The following is a 15983-nucleotide window of genomic DNA, read 5'->3' as shown; positions in this document are numbered from 1 at the left end:
GAGCCCCAGAGAGGCCACTGTCTGGGTGTTCTGTAAGTCAGACAGTAACTGGCAGCAGCTAAGGAGAACACCTCGAAGGACTCTTCACCCAAAAAGAACACAGGAAAAATGTGAACAAAATCAGTGCCCATAAATTCATACCTGGAGGTCCTGGGATTCCTTGTATACCAGGGAAACCTTTTGAAAGAGAGGTTTTCAATTAGGGAATGAAGTCAGCAATGCCAACGTCAGTGAACTTTTAGCACATATTATTTAAGTACACATTGCAAGCTAGTATGCCTTGAATCAAAGGTTAAGTTAAATAATATATAGATATCTGCAAACAATACATTTACGGAAAAGGCCCTGCTGTGTGCCATCTTCTACACTGATCCTTCTTCAATAGGGTAAGGTCTGTAATGGGGAAAATGGGAAAGGGAATGCTTGACTTTCCCTGTTTACTGAAGAATTTTGTAAATTATGCAAGTCAATTTTAAGATTAAAATTTAGCTACTGACTTTTTTAAAGGAGTCTCAAGATTCTCTGCATTATTATCCTCTTCATGCTTGTGTTGATTTCCATCTTAACTAACCTCACTGGATTATTTAACTGCCAAAAACCAGATCCCAGTTTATCCTTTCCCAATCTATAACTGAAAGGCAGTCTTATTTATGATGAGAAGAAGCGTCCTACAAACTACAACAAAATCTATTAACCTGAAAGCAATTAAATAACTAACTGGAACATTTCACTGTCATGTAGAGCTCCTGAGCTCACAGATTTTAATTTCCTTTCATAAGAAAACTAAAAGCATAACTCAATTAAAAAGACAAGACAAAATACATACCTTTTTCACCTTTTTGGCCTTTCAGTCCAGGCAAACCTGAAACTCCAGGCTCTCCTTTTTCACCAAAGGTATCTACTGGTCCAGTATCTATAATCTGGATCACAGGACAAAGACTAGGACACTAGAAACATACAACTGTGCCCTCTTTTGTATCGCCTCCATCCTGACCTGATGGTACAGAGGCCATTTTGCTTTGTGAAAACAATTTTCAGCAGTTTTCATCATACTTGCAATTTCAGCGATGCATAACAACTGCTGTGAGAAGGTTGTAGCTGCTGAGGAATTACCAGAAAAAAATACATATTTCCTATTATACCAAAATTCCTTCACGTCAGTAGTAGGATTAAATGGAGAGCTTTATAACAGCTTTCTGAACAAGAATGATGTCAAGAAACCTCAGCATGGTCTAAGCACTGACCCATTAGGTTTGTATTACCTTTAATTTTAAAATATTCTGTTCTGGCATTTCTGCTGACAGTGATCTGAGCTTGACATATAGGATACTAACATTTGCAATAAAATATTCAGAAAGTGCACACCATTTTTCAAATCAAATTAGCAGATGCTGGGAGTTTGTCCTTGTGTTGGGGAAGCAGCACCATCAACGATGTATTTGTTGCTGACTAATCCCACTTTTTATTTGAAGTGTTTATAAAAAATACAGACTGCAAAGCTGACAGACTTATTCTTCTGAACTCTCTTTTGGATACTTTGTATTGATTACCAAGGCCTATCATTTCCATAGTCCAAAACATTTGAAAATCATTGTTTGAGAGCTCCTTTCCCAAATTTCAAACACACTTAAAAGAGCTGCATCCAACTTTTGGTTACATTAAGAAAAAATGAGGACGTGACTGATTAGAATGAGATCAGAACATGCAGTCTCTCTTTTTTTCTTCATTCTTTGAGCACTTTGACTTTCACTAAATTTATATTGTCATTTAAGTTTAAAACAAAACAAGAATTTACTCTACTTACTCTTCCTGGAGGTCCTGGAAAACCTTGTTCACCTTTCTGACCCTAAATCAAAAAATAATTTACATTTTAAATCCAGCTCAGATTTTCTTCCCCACAAAATGTACTGCTTTACATTATGTTAAGAGAAACTGGGATTTTTAGAAAGTACATTTCTACATATGCTGGCTGGGCAAAGAGCTTGTGAAAATAAAGCCTGCATTAATCAATTCATATAAGAGACTTCAACCAGGGATACCTAAGATAACTTAATTTTGACTTTTCCTAGTCTCTGAGTGATGACTTTACAACTTAGTAACATTCATTTAGTATTGCTTTACATACATTTATGTTTTAATGTGCATCTATGAACATGCCATATGAGCTCAACTCCTCATTTTGTGTGATGGGAAGCAAAAGCCGCTACTACGCACCTTCACACCAGGCTCCCCGGGTTGTCCTGGAATCCCAAACCCACCAGGCAAACCCTGCGTGTAGAAGACAGCAAAACCAGAAAAGACAAATATAGTTGCATCTTAGCTCTGGCAGCATCAAAGTTTTACATTTTCTAACCAGACACTAATTCACCAAAAGCAACAACTTTAAGTAAACAATTCAGGTGGCTAGAAAATGTCAACCATTTATAATACACAGACAGTTCTGTGCTTTGAATGTAAGAAAACAGTACAGGAAATTCAGTAAAATACATACGGGTTCTCCTTTTGGTCCTGGTTCACCATCTTTTCCAGGCTTTCCCTGAAAAACACCAAGTTCCACTCTGCTTAAACAGATGGCCACATATATGCAATTTCTAAATACAGTGGGTGAAACACCACAACAAAACAATCACTACTATAATGCATTAACCGGTGTGCTAACACAGCTAACAGCGCAGAAGATACAAAGCAGGCAAATTGTGACTACCTACTGCTTATGCTAATCAACACCCTACAAGCTGCAGAATTAAATAAAATCCTGCAAATCTGTTCCCAGATCCAGCAATAACACACGGATTTCCCAGTTAAGGAGGCTTCAAGACAAAATATATCAACAGATATATCAACAGCACAGGAAACTGGAAACAGATCCAGAAACTTTTCCTTTCATAGCAATCCCTTTCTATATATATACTCTCCAGCCTCACAAAACCTTTATGCATAGACATTTGGTGGCTCAGTTTCAGCAGAAGGCTTGGCAAATGGCCCTGTATCAGATCATGCGGTAATCTAGTGGTAAAAAAACCCTTCCTCTAAATTGAAAGCTATAATTTCAAATCATAAGGCAGATGATAACCTAGAATCCAAGACTCCTTCCCCCAGAGCAAAATGATTCCCTATCAGACCACTGTGTTAGCCTACAGAGGGGATTAGACTCCCTTGAGGTAATCAACAGGTACCTGATAAATGACCTAGATGGACTAACCTACATTTCAGCATTCCCTTCCTCTTCCTATGGACTATGAGGGACTGGCACCTAGGCTTGTAGCCTAATCCACTGGAGGCTGGCTTTTACTTGGTGTTACAGTGCTTAGATTGCATGCATATCATAAGCAATATTAATATGTCCCACCAAACCAAGAAAATGTATATGCTTAATACACAAAGTAGCAGTGCATGCAATTCAGTCTAAAAAATAATCCAATCAGTTTTATGTCAAAAAACCTCCATCTAAAACAATGCAATTATTAAAGATAAAAATGATACAACTAACGTGAACAGGCCACCACCACTTAAGTGTGCAGCTACAGTATCTTATAAAGAAGGCTTACGAGTAATTTTAATGATCAATTAAAAATATGATCTATGAAGTCAGGAGAGTCTTCAAATGCACACTGTGATTGGAATTAACCATATGGTTTCATTCCTGAAACTAGAATATCAGATCTTAACATCTGTTCATCTTTCAAGCTTTATCTTAATTTCAGAAGTAGCTATGATCTCCTTGAACAGCAACAATTATATATAAAATATCTTAGAAACTTTGTTCAGGAAACTCTGCGGAAACTGGAAGATGTATTTTTGAACAATTCAAAGATGCTCTGATTTCCTCAACAAGTTCTAGGTTAACATTTCTCCATCCTTCCAGTTTCAAGCACTCATTTACTGTAAGAGTAAGAATACATACATGATAGCAAGGATAATCCCATCACGTATCTTTACTGAAAGGATGACGGAACATTTGACCTTGAAGTATATTGGAGATGGAGATTTTCTCTTTTTCAGATTGAAGTACAATTCAATGGCTATAGATGTGCTGCATCTTTTTCTAACAGTTTATGAAGACCCACAATTTGAGAAGCAATATTTTAGATAGGTTTTCACATAGAAAATGTATGGGTTTGCTACCAGCTGAGCTATGAAAGATATAGCAGGACTCATGCAGGAGTTGTATGGATGACACTATGATATAGGTCAGACTAGGCAAATGTAACTGACCTTGTGGCCTCAACCATCTACAGTCAAGCTGGAAACCATCGAGCAAATGTGTCTCAGTCATCTAAATTTTTCCCTCCATTCCTCTTCTTTTAAGAAATGGTACCTTTAGGCTAAGCAGGCTTATTTTGGAGATTGCACGTAAGAGTATTAGAAATAAATTCAACACGTTCCATTTAGCTAAAGTCATTCCTACAGAGTGATTTGTTTTGCTTTGCTTTTCCTTCTGTTCTAGAATGACTTAATCTTGCTTCAGTTGGGATCAATGGTGTATTGCCTTTGCCTTCAGCACTGCAAGCTACTGTTACGTGTCTTTAGTTATCTGAAAGCATGTTACATACTAATAGTACTGTACGTTATTACTATCTTGACTTGTACACCTGTCCTACAGCAAAACTTGCCTGTTTGAAATATACCAAATTTGCTGTTTCACTAAGGTTACTAAGTTTAATTAGCTTATGGAAACAATGCAACAACTGTAATTATGGTATTGATAAAGCTGAGCATACTTACACGTGGACCAGGCTTCCCAGGTTCACCCTTTTCTCCTTTGAAACCTGAACCTGGCAATCCCTGGAAAATAAATACACATCAGATTAATAACGCTGTCAAATTCTCAAGTAAAGTTGCTTTTATCAAATAGCTATAAAGATATTCAGGTCCATTATCTTATTCTTCACAATGTTAGAGTAATTAAAAAAATTTCTACATAATACTCACTGGGGCTCCCTGTTCACCCTTTTCACCTGGATCACCCTAATGAAATTATAAAAAAAAATGTAGATTAGCAAGCAAAATCTTAACCATTATTCATTTAGGTTGTAAATAATTTAATTCTTCATGTCAGAAAAAGCACATTTAACCCTGTTCTCCACTTCAAGAACTATGCCTAATAGCATGACGTGCAAGAAGTTAGACAAACACAAAATGTGAATCCTTTAAGCTAGTTTATTATACTAGTATACATTACTTAGACTGCCTAATTCAATAATTGAAAAATTCATTAGCACTTGAATTCCACGAATGTGATTCTTTACATGAAAAGTCCAGTACAAGCTACTTAATTCAAATTGTTAGAATATTTGGTGTTTGCAGGACTACGCTTATCAATCCTCCTTCCTCAGAAAGTCCTCTGTTGTATGCATTACTTATTTATGCAATTATTTATGCATTTATCATTTTATCATATATTTTTCAGAGCCTAGATTGTCTAGAAAGACAATCAAAATTCATTCATGAAGTAAAACCGGGAGAATTTTTTGAAAAATTGGTTGTAGGTGACTTAATATTTTTTTTCCTGTTCTACGTTTGTTTGCTATTTCCTGTTGATTATATTTTAATGAACAGTACAACAAGATTAGGCACTTAAGGTCTCACCTTTTCTCCTCTTATGACTTCACTCCCTTTTTCCTTCATATGTGGTGATGGTCCCGGGGGACCTGGGGGGCCCCTTACCCCTTGTTCTCCCTGTCAACACCAAGTCCAGGAGAGTCCATTGAAAAAAGTACTGACACCGAGAACAAACATTATTAAGACCAATAACATTAAAGAGAATGATGACCCCTTTTAAAAATATAGATAAATGGGTTTTTCTTAAATTCTTATTTCAGCAAAATCAGTCAGAGAAAGGGCTACATATGCAGTTATAGGAGACACAACTGTATAATGGGTGACAGACAGAAATTGCCCTGAAGAAAGATCTCTGAATCTACTTTTAGGGTGAAGATTGATTAACACCGAATATCAGGAACCTATCAACTTTATTATTATAATAGTACAAAAGCTTTTTAGTGCCTCTTTTAGGAAGAAGCAGATTAGGAAGAAAGAGGTCAGGTGCAGAAAGTTGATGCCTGAAAGAAAATGTTAGTCAAAGGTTATAGTGTTCCATCAGCTTTACAACTGTCCGTAAAGGTCAACTTCAAGATGGTGACTGTGGATCATACGTTTCTTAGTATGTATGTGTCCATAGCAGGGTCAGAACCTCATCTCCTTATGTAATGCAAAAGCACTATCTTTTACAGTAAAACACCTCTGAAAAGGTTTGATACACTTCTGTCAAGCAGTAATGCATAGCAATACCATTTATTTTTTGCTAAAGACAAACATGACGAGTCCAGGAAATCTCCACATAGTTCTATGGCCAACATTTTTCAAGAAATTTTATGATTAACAAGTTAATCTCAACAATGTGTCACATAGCAAAAAATTCTAACCATTCAGAATAGTGTGGCTCAAAATACAGAAATAAGATGGTGGATAAAAAAACACCACCCAGGTAACATAATTTACTTATACTCCAGAAGGCCTCTGTCAATGACACTCATGAGACCCTTCTGGAGAAGGGCTCAGACATGCTACCAATTTACCAAATAACCCATGACTACATGCATTTCTTGGCTCCTGAAAACACAACATAAGGCACTTCAGCCTAGACCTCTCAGTGGGAGAGGTAACACATTGAACCTAACATGTGTTAACTCCCATTTGATGTTGGTTAAGAGAATAAATGGGATCCTGGAACACATCTTTTGGTTTAGTTTCATTCAAAAATAAACTAGTCTGTGTGCTCTTAAAACTGCTCCTTGTTAAGTCAAAATGCAGTAAAAGGGCACAAATGAAAGATCTACTTCAAAAGTATACACTACCAATCCAAACTAAGGCAGACAGGCCCTCAAGAATTCTACCACAATTAATTCTGGTAATTCTGGACAGCACATTAAATCTCATCCCTCAGAAATAAACTGATTTCAAATAAATCTCATGATGAGTCCTAATATACAGAGCAAATGTTTCCAGATCTGCCTACTGCAAACTAAAGTAGTTGTACTAGTCATAGCTGGAAAACAGGATAATGACCTAAATTAATGTTCATGACTTTTGTTCATTTAGGTGTAAGTTACAAATTCACTCAAGTCTTCCAAAAATTACAATGCTGATTTCCCCCTTAGATTGATTCCAACAGTTTGTTTAAAACAAAGCATCAAGAATATTTCTGACAGTTGTTCTCTAGAAGTTTTCAAAAGAGACTTACCTTTTCACCTTTAGGACCCTGAAAGCCCAAGCCCATGTAGCCCTGAAAATAAAAATTACACATACTTAGTCAATTTTTATCAGCAGTGAATATGTGCATACCTACATAAATATGAAGGTATTTTGTACACGGCAAAACTTAAGAGACGATGTAAGAGACAGGATATGTCTTTTAAATGCATGAGTGAAACAAATAAATAATTATGTCCTAACCCTCTCTGCTGTTTTCTTAAGTCAGCAATTTGTGAGAAAAAAAAAATATAATGAAATTTATGGGATTTTACTGTCAATATGCTCTTTTTTCAACATTTTACTGAAAATTTTGACATTTTTAGATTTCAGATAATCACAGAATGTTCTAATTACTGATTTGATCAACTGAGACAACAGATCCAAACAAATTTGATAAAAACCTAAAAAATGCATTTAAAAATTTCTCTTTATGATGCCCATTAAGACATAAAAAAGTGTAAAAACCCCACTCATTTAGGACCATTCGTTTCCAGTTTTTTGGGGAACTGGTGTGCCAAATAAATAAACAAATAAACTTAATCTTTATAATAAAAAGTCTTACCTTCTCACCTGGGAGTCCTGGTGGCCCTGGGGGACCCTACAAGACAATACATTTTAGTATATATATGTATACAGTACACTAGTTGGAATAATGCCTTACTCTATAAAGATAGCAAAAATGCAAATCGCTCCATGAAATCAAGATGTAAAGTCTTTTTCTGCTTCTGTCCATAACTCACAACTTAGAATAAAAAAATAAAACCAAACAGAATCTGTCTTAGATATCTCATCAGACCTTGTTTTGCATTTACAAGTGTTGGACCTAATCAGCATCTATAAAAGAGACAATCAAAAAAAGTCTATGGTACTGCACCGTAAAATAACTTTATTGCTGACTTTTTTTTTTTTGCAGTTTTGCATGCTAAATATTAGTCGTCACCTTTCTTTCATTAAAATTGTTCTTTTTCACATTAACAGATGCAAATGCTGACTAAACTGTAGTACTATTTTCCTTTACATCACTTTCAGTTTTCTTCAGAAGGGTAAGAAATCTCACACAGCTCAATTTAATAGCCAGAAACACTGGGTGGACTTTTACCAGATGGAAATAACTGATTCCTACTAGTGTTACCTGCATCCAGTACAGGAAGAGAAGATATTAGGTATCTGTTAGACCTGTCAAAACGTCAAATAGCTGAAATGCCTTCAGCATTTGGCAATTACCATAATAACAGACAGTTAATATCCTGCTTTCCACAGTACTACTTACGGTGGCTGCCCATAAGAACAACCTCAGCAAACATTTTGATTCAGATCTGGCTGCTAGGTTTGTGGTTTATTTTCTATAAATTAAGTGGGGGAAGAGAGGAAAGGAGGAATAACTATTACAACCCTTCATACACAAAAATAGCCTCCAAGCCTGTAAAAAAGAGAAGATGACTGTAGGGGCAGCTGCTATTGAAAAACCTATGTTACCTAGTCATTCCTGCCATGGTAGAGTCCATTAGGATAAACATGAAGCCTGGAACCACAGGTTATCTTCCCCAAATCCCAACAGTGGCTATACACACCTTGTACAACTTTCCTATAGTGAAGCTGTATAAGTAAAGTGCAAATCACCATGAGAGGAAACTTACTGGATCTCCTGGAGGCCCTTGTGGCCCCATTGGTCCCTGAAACCCTGGAGTTCCAGGTGGACCCTATGAAAAATTAAAATGGCATCATTAAAAAGTGATATTCATTTGGTAATTTCATGATAGTGATATAATTTTATTTGAAGCTCACTGCTATTCAAACATCATTTAGACTTACAGGTAGTCCAGGTTGGCCAGGAAAGCCTTTATCACCTTTTAGCACACTAGGAGGTAAAAGACCAATCACTTCACCTGGATCTCCCTATAATAAGAAAAGACAAAGAATAATACTTGAACATCCATTCAAATACATTCAAAAACACCAATATTGAGATGAGAGAAAAGTTGGAGCTACACAAAGCTCAGAATCATTTGGAAAGCTCACTTAGAAAAAGTCACCCTACTTTTAATTCAGCTGAAACATATCAAGAGATATTAAAAGTTAATTGCCAAATGTCCTTTAAAGCCACCTGAAGAGATTCCAGTACCAAATCTCTCTTCATACCCTAATTTCCTATATTGTAATGGATAATCAGAAAGATTTTCCCACCAAATCTATCACTACTACAGTGTCACTACACAATTGGAGCATCTGACCTGGCTGCTGAGAGAAGTGGTAACCTCATGATCTCTTTTCCAGGCTGAGATCTTCAGTCTTATACCTAATTTTGACATAAAAGCCATTTATGGCATCCTTTTTCTTCAAAAAAGGAATCCACTTTGTCTTACTTTAGAAAACTATTCTGATCATTATCCACTTCTTTATGTCTCTTTTTTTGATAACAAAAGATCCCATTTTTCCTGGGGTTTTTTTGTACAAAGCTGCAATATTGTAAGTGATTTTATTTCAGAAGTTGTGTACCTATGCATACATGCCTAGGGAAGAAACATTTGAGTACTTCAGTCTTTATAGACTAAGTCAGTTCTTCCCATGTGAGAGAAAGAGAAAAGGGCATTTTAGAACTTCAGGTAGTCATGTCATTATAAATCTGAGATTACTTTTAGACTTATATTTAGCTTACAGTTCCAAATCAGATCCGTTCATTTTAAAGAGCAAAAGCTCTCTGTTGACAGTCAATATTTCATTCTCCAGCTCACAAAACACACTCAGATACCTAGTTAGTTAGTTTGGGTTTTTTATTTATGAAAACTGATTAGTATGTGTTGTGGGCTATATCACCGTCTTCCATAAACATTATGTATTTGAAACTATTCAGATAAATGAAATGTCAATATCAAAACAAATGTTTGAACCATAAAATCTGTCTAAATCTTTATGCACAATTGGGTGGCCTCCATACTACTTAATACATAATTAATGATATATATTAATTTTTTCCTGTTGTAATCCATGTAGTACTTACACTTTTAAGACCCGCATGGAACAACACAAGTTCAATTGTTATTAACTGGAGGTCGCCCCACTGTCTCTATTTAGTGGGACTGCAGAACAGAGTACAAAGTGAAACACGCCAGAACAATTTTTCAATCCTTAAGTAAGGACTGCTAGTCTTAGAGGGCGTAGAGTTCACCCTAATTTTTATTGTTAGAAGCAGGATATGAACACACTTAGTAAAATGTACCTTCATTCCAGGAGGTCCTGGGGGTCCCTGAGGAAAAAGACATATTTGATGTTATTTTTCCTCAGTACTGTATATTTTACATCTTATACTCTATACAGTTTCATACAGTTCTATTTACATTTCACAAATCAGAGTTAAAACAAGTGAATCAAGCATGAAAGAATCTACTTACTATGCTCCCAGTCAGTCCTGGTAAACCTGGGGGACCTACTGGACCTCTTTCACCCTGAGGGTAATAGAGAAATTGGTTTTGTTTAGGGAACATATGCTTGAGGGATGTTTTTATTTCAACACAGAGGTGTTGTTATAAATGCGTGTAAATGTCACCTTTGTGCCATTACATCCTGGAATGCCAGGTGGACCAGGAGGGCCATCTTGTCCAGGAATGCCCTACATGAAAAGAAAGTAAAGAAATTAGCAATATTAGCAATAATCCAGGTGAGACGGCACAATTAAAACTTTGATGTTCTTTCTAAAAATATATTTCATACGTACAGGAAGGCCTGGGTTTCCTGGAAAGCCTGATGCTCCTGGGGGGCCCTGCAATTGCCAAAAACATAAACTGAAATGACAAACCCACAAAACAGCAACAACAAGCTGCAGCCCGAGTCGCATCTCCAGTAGTGACAGTCAAAAAACAACAGCTTCTTTTAAACTTCCTTGACAAAATAGCTTGAATCTTCAAAACCTCTCAAACATGGCACATTAGTAATCAATAACTGCAAGCAACTTTCTATTTCTTTAACTTTTTAAGCAGTAATATGGATTTCCTTCAACAGGAACCAGACCAGAGCCTTAGGCATAGGAAAAAAGGAATGCAGAGGTTCTGCCTTCTCACAACCATTATTCCCAAAATGAAATTTACTGTAGGCACCTCTTCACAGCAGAAGAGGATGTTAATGCACTGTAAAGATACTTCTCTATCTTTCATACTCCACATCAGTGTATCAATTCATCCTTATTAGCAAAAAACCTACTGGGCTGAGATAACTCTTTCTCCTTGAACAGCTTATCAGTATAATGAATCAGGGGTTTGACTTGGCACATAATTTTCATCCTACCAGCTTATTTATTCATGCAGTATTTCCTAATACATGTCTTGTGAAGCAGAAAAGATGCATGGGAATCCTGTGCTCAGATAGTATATTTGCATGTTCCAAAACTTTATAACTGCTAAAATACAGTCACTTGCACTGTAGCACACAAACATACTTGCCAGGAGATGCCAATTCACACTAACACTTAGGATACCCCAGGTTATCATGAACATCATAAACTGAAATAAGGATTTCTTGATCTAGAAGAATATCCCCTCTCTAATAGCTCAGAAACTGCAGTTGGTTCAGTAAATTCTATGTGCTGCAGCAACTGCAGGCAAACGGAGAACAAAACTGAGATGGCATTTTGAAAATCTGTGGACAAGAGGGTATAGCTGAAAATGTATGCATCGTTACTGGTCAAGTCATTCGGATCCTCCTTCATCATTACACCATGAAACATGAAAATGCTCAGAATGAGATTGGCACCTCACAAAACCTCAAAAGACATGTCCCTGGCTAATATAATGTGCTAACATAAGTGTTATATAAAGTGCCACATTAAACAGAAATGACAACAGGGAGGTTACAGGCACATTCAGAGCCTCTTCTAGCAAAGTCAAGAGATCTTTGTCCCCGACTTTAATTTGTCTCTACACCCTGTGCACATTTTTAACATGTATGTGCTCATGGGTGTGTCAACTTCTCTGCTGGAGTGCTTCAAGGAGGTTAGATGGCAAACATAAAGGAGAATTTTGCATGAGGTAATAAGGTTGGTTCACATTCAAGCTGGAAAAAAGCCTCTTGGTATGTCAGAAAGATATCAAAGGCATATTAAAACCTGTGCTGTTGATGCAGTGGTAAGTATCAGGTGAAAATGCAAATGGACAAAGCCATTGACTGCCCAATGTAGAAAGAACTTCAAAGGCAAAAGCATGAATTTTGGAATTATTGTGCAGCACAAGGGGATGCCATTGATTAACTCAAAGAAGAGACTAACCCCATCTGGCATTTGAAGGCAGCCATGGAGAGTTAAAGACATATAAACCCACAGACATCAGAATTGCAAAAACATGTTAGAACTCACTCTCGTTCCCTTTGTTCCTGGCAGTCCTGGTTCTCCAGTATCACCCTACAAAGGAAAAGAGACAGATTTGTCTTTACCAGGGACAACAATTTAGGGAAATTTGAGTGTTTTAAATATGAAAGGTTAAGTTCTTACCTTAAGCCCTGGTGGCCCAGGAGGACCTTCAGGTCCTTGCATTCCAGGAAACCCAATCACACCCTGTAGTCCAGGCAAGCCTCTTTCTCCCTGTGGAAGAAGAAAACTCATTAGCAACTAAACAGCTGAAGTTGCTTCTTCAAGCAACCCACATATCCCCTGTTTCTGTGCTCAAGAAACCTGTCAGGTGGTAAGAAGCTACATGTGACAGCAAACATGTCATGTTGGCATTTGAAAGAAGGATTATTCTAAACAAAGAAATATTTCTGGTTCAGTAATAGGTTGGCAGAGTCTGAGTGTGGCATAATAGAAAAACACTCTTTGAATGTCAATGAAACCTTTTTTCTGTCTCCCTAGATAGCACTGTTCATAGTATGTTTATACCCCTATAAGGCCACTTGCCCTCTAATAAGACTCATCTGCATTCCTATACAGAATAGGAACCACTAAACCCTGGTAGAAAATCTAACACCCCAAATCAGCATTTAAGTTCCTGAAAACTGCAAATATCACTGTTCAGTCACTACTGTATGAAAGGCCAATATCACTCCTCTTCTTGTATATCATTCACAACAGCAGATTTTGAAGACCAGGCTTGTCACTTGAGTATCAGGGTGGTTCAGAGCCTGAGCGCTTCGAGATACAGGATCTTCCCAAGAACCTGAACATACAGATTGTACGTGTCTTCCTTTAGGTTCTTCTTTAATGCTGTATGGGACATCTGAGTTTTCTGTGCTATCCCTTTCCCTACAACCCCAAATGTATTTAAATCAGAGAAATCTAGAGGCGCAAAATCCATCCACACTCTAGATCAATATTGCAGCTATTACACGTTCCCTATAGTTGGACTCCCAGTGCAACCAAGAGGAACACTGTCTGAATAAAGGCTGCAAAATCTACACAAAGGGGAGAGGGAGAAAAATTCTGCATGCCAAAGGCCGTAAACAGCAAATCAAGTAAATCAAAAGCAAAAAATTCCACATAGGAAGTAACTAGAGTTGTCCTTTCAAGGTGTGATGTGAAACAGGGAGAAACACTTCATATTGTCAAAAAAATGTGGGAATATTGGATGAATAAACATTAGTGAGCAACTGCAAAAAGGAAAGGTATGTAAGTTTGGACCACAGGTAAAAAACATGGCACCTGTTTTAGAAACTCAAAACACAGACCAATTTTCAAAGGATACCAACAAAGAAATAAAATCTACAAGGTTCAAAACATACAAAAGGAAGCTACACCAAGATTTCAGTCTTTTCAGCAAAACGATGAGATAGGAGATTGCTATTTGTAATTAACAAACAATGTAGTATTTGGATTTTAGGATGGTGAATAGCAAGAAACTTTTCTCCTGTTTGCTCAGGACAAAGATTCCCAGCAATACGCTGGTAACTTACAGGGGTCAGCTGAGGACTGAGCACACAGGAGAAGACAAACATCTGAGTCTTGGAGAACTCACTCTTTAAGTAGGTCTAACAGGCATCTTGCAAAGTAAAGCTTAGGACATGCAGGCAGAGGAAACCACGGATGACCCACGGACGTGGTGCTAGTTAGAGTTTCAGAAGATGAGAGGAATTAGAAGATTTGTGGAGTTACTGGGTTGATGTTGGTTTTTAGCTCCTTGGCTGGGGTTTTGTTAAGAGACAAAGGGGGAGAGAGTGGTTGACAGGTAAGAAGAGCAGGGCCAAAGAGGAAGGAGGGGAGAAAACTATAACTGAGATGATAAGAACCTGAGACAGTGAAATCAAAATAACACTCGTTTATTAAAATTTCCTGCCAGAAAAAATTCTCCTGCTGCCCCTCCTCTCCTTCCTCCCACAAAAATAAATTTTTCAATAAAAAGCTTCTTTCTGAGATAAACAATCTGTTTTTCCTTAAAGTGCCAAACCAGCACAATATCTCCTCTATTTACTCCCCAGTATTCTCTGTCATGGTTTAAGAATAAAGTTTGCTACTAACCTAAACCCCAGGCAGTGTGTGGGACCACTAAACACAGCAAAACAAAGCAAACAGCAGAACAGCTGGAGAAAGGTATTTCTAGGTCAGCTGTAAGAGGTACAAAGTCCAAATTCTAAAATAACTAAAATTGCTTTGCAAAATATTTTAAGGAAGAATGTATCAGGATCCAGGCCTCTGAATAAATGTTAAAGTAATTAAAAATCTGAGGGCTATCTGAAATGTTAAACAGATTACTGAGGTTCTTAAACCCATACTTTGCCTGGCTAATTGGCATTGCAGTAACAGTGCATCTCTACAAAATCAGATGTGTCACTTCAGACCAGGATTTCACAGTGAATCTTGGGCTCTTGCTCTCATGACGGGCTGGGAGATGGACTATGGAGGGAGAAGACACTCAAGGACACAGAACAGCATTTTCCATTGCTGAAGGAAAGCACAACATGTGCAAATGAGAAAAAAAAAAATTATTTTGACACTCATGGAGAAATACGAGTCGTGTAACACAACTGATATTTTCTGCACTCAGGAGTTCTGCCCATCTGAGGATTTCAACACACTTTGAACCACTGCACCCTGCAACACAGGGAAACAGCCTTTCCTCCATTCTTAAGGAAAGACAAAACCGGGGTTTACAGGTCGGATTTTCATTTAGTCTAAGGCTCCCTTAAGACTGTTCTGGCACTGTAAAAGGGCCTTAACGTGCCTGTAAATCACTCACTAAGGTAATGACCACTTCATCTTGCCAAGGAGGTTAACTCAAGGCTTGAAATAAATAAAAACTTGGGCTTCCAAGGCAAATATAGTCAATTCTCTCAAGGCTGTCTTCAACCTCTCAAGCTGCCCTGTCTGAGAGGTAAAACATAGCTGCAGGAGTTGAAACCATATCAAGTTACTTTGAGCTAAGATACATCCAGGTTTCCCTAGAAACATTTTATTTTACTGACTTGAACTGTTAGGCCAACAAGAAAAATAATTGGCTATTTGTCCAGGACTTCTGGACATCCAATCAAGCTACTGGATGTCCCAAGGCCTGGAGAGCATAAGTCCTGAGCATGTGGAGGGCTGTACCATCCCAAATATTGCAGACTCATGGTTTCTCATACTGGAACCAAGCTCATCTTTTTGCCTATGATTTGCCAGAGGGAAGTAAGGAAGCATAAAGGTGACTATGTCTGAGAGCTGCCGGATCCCTCTCTGCATGCAACCTGCCACCTTGGCCACTTACTCTAATAGAGGAGCATGGACTTACACCTCTCTGCTCTGCCTTTCGATTTGATTTTACTGCAAAGTAAGTTTG

The 15983-nt window shown here is 37.5% G+C and overlaps 1 protein-coding gene across 1 annotated transcript in view; it reads right to left on the bottom strand.

Annotated features, from left to right (window-relative positions):
- The window catches only part of COL4A1 (collagen type IV alpha 1 chain), a 128557-nt gene that overhangs the window by 41462 nt on the left and 71112 nt on the right, over positions 1-15983 (bottom strand). Inside the window, exons 3-20 of the mRNA XM_054815022.1 lie at positions 12731-12820; positions 12596-12640; positions 10967-11011; positions 10799-10861; positions 10644-10697; positions 10472-10498; positions 9067-9150; positions 8892-8954; positions 7817-7852; positions 7244-7285; positions 5590-5679; positions 4933-4968; positions 4726-4785; positions 2492-2536; positions 2215-2268; positions 1805-1846; positions 827-920; positions 142-177 (exon numbers count right to left, since the gene is read on the bottom strand). Of these exons, the coding sequence (XP_054670997.1) occupies positions 142-177; positions 827-920; positions 1805-1846; positions 2215-2268; positions 2492-2536; positions 4726-4785; positions 4933-4968; positions 5590-5679; positions 7244-7285; positions 7817-7852; positions 8892-8954; positions 9067-9150; positions 10472-10498; positions 10644-10697; positions 10799-10861; positions 10967-11011; positions 12596-12640; positions 12731-12820 (1006 nt within the window). The remainder of the gene's footprint in view (positions 1-141; positions 178-826; positions 921-1804; positions 1847-2214; positions 2269-2491; positions 2537-4725; positions 4786-4932; positions 4969-5589; positions 5680-7243; positions 7286-7816; positions 7853-8891; positions 8955-9066; positions 9151-10471; positions 10499-10643; positions 10698-10798; positions 10862-10966; positions 11012-12595; positions 12641-12730; positions 12821-15983) is intronic.

This window comes from Grus americana, chromosome 1, assembly GCF_028858705.1.
Source record: "Grus americana isolate bGruAme1 chromosome 1, bGruAme1.mat, whole genome shotgun sequence".
Taxonomy (NCBI): domain Eukaryota; kingdom Metazoa; phylum Chordata; class Aves; order Gruiformes; family Gruidae; genus Grus; species Grus americana.
This window is presented reverse-complemented; position numbering and strand designations above follow the sequence as displayed.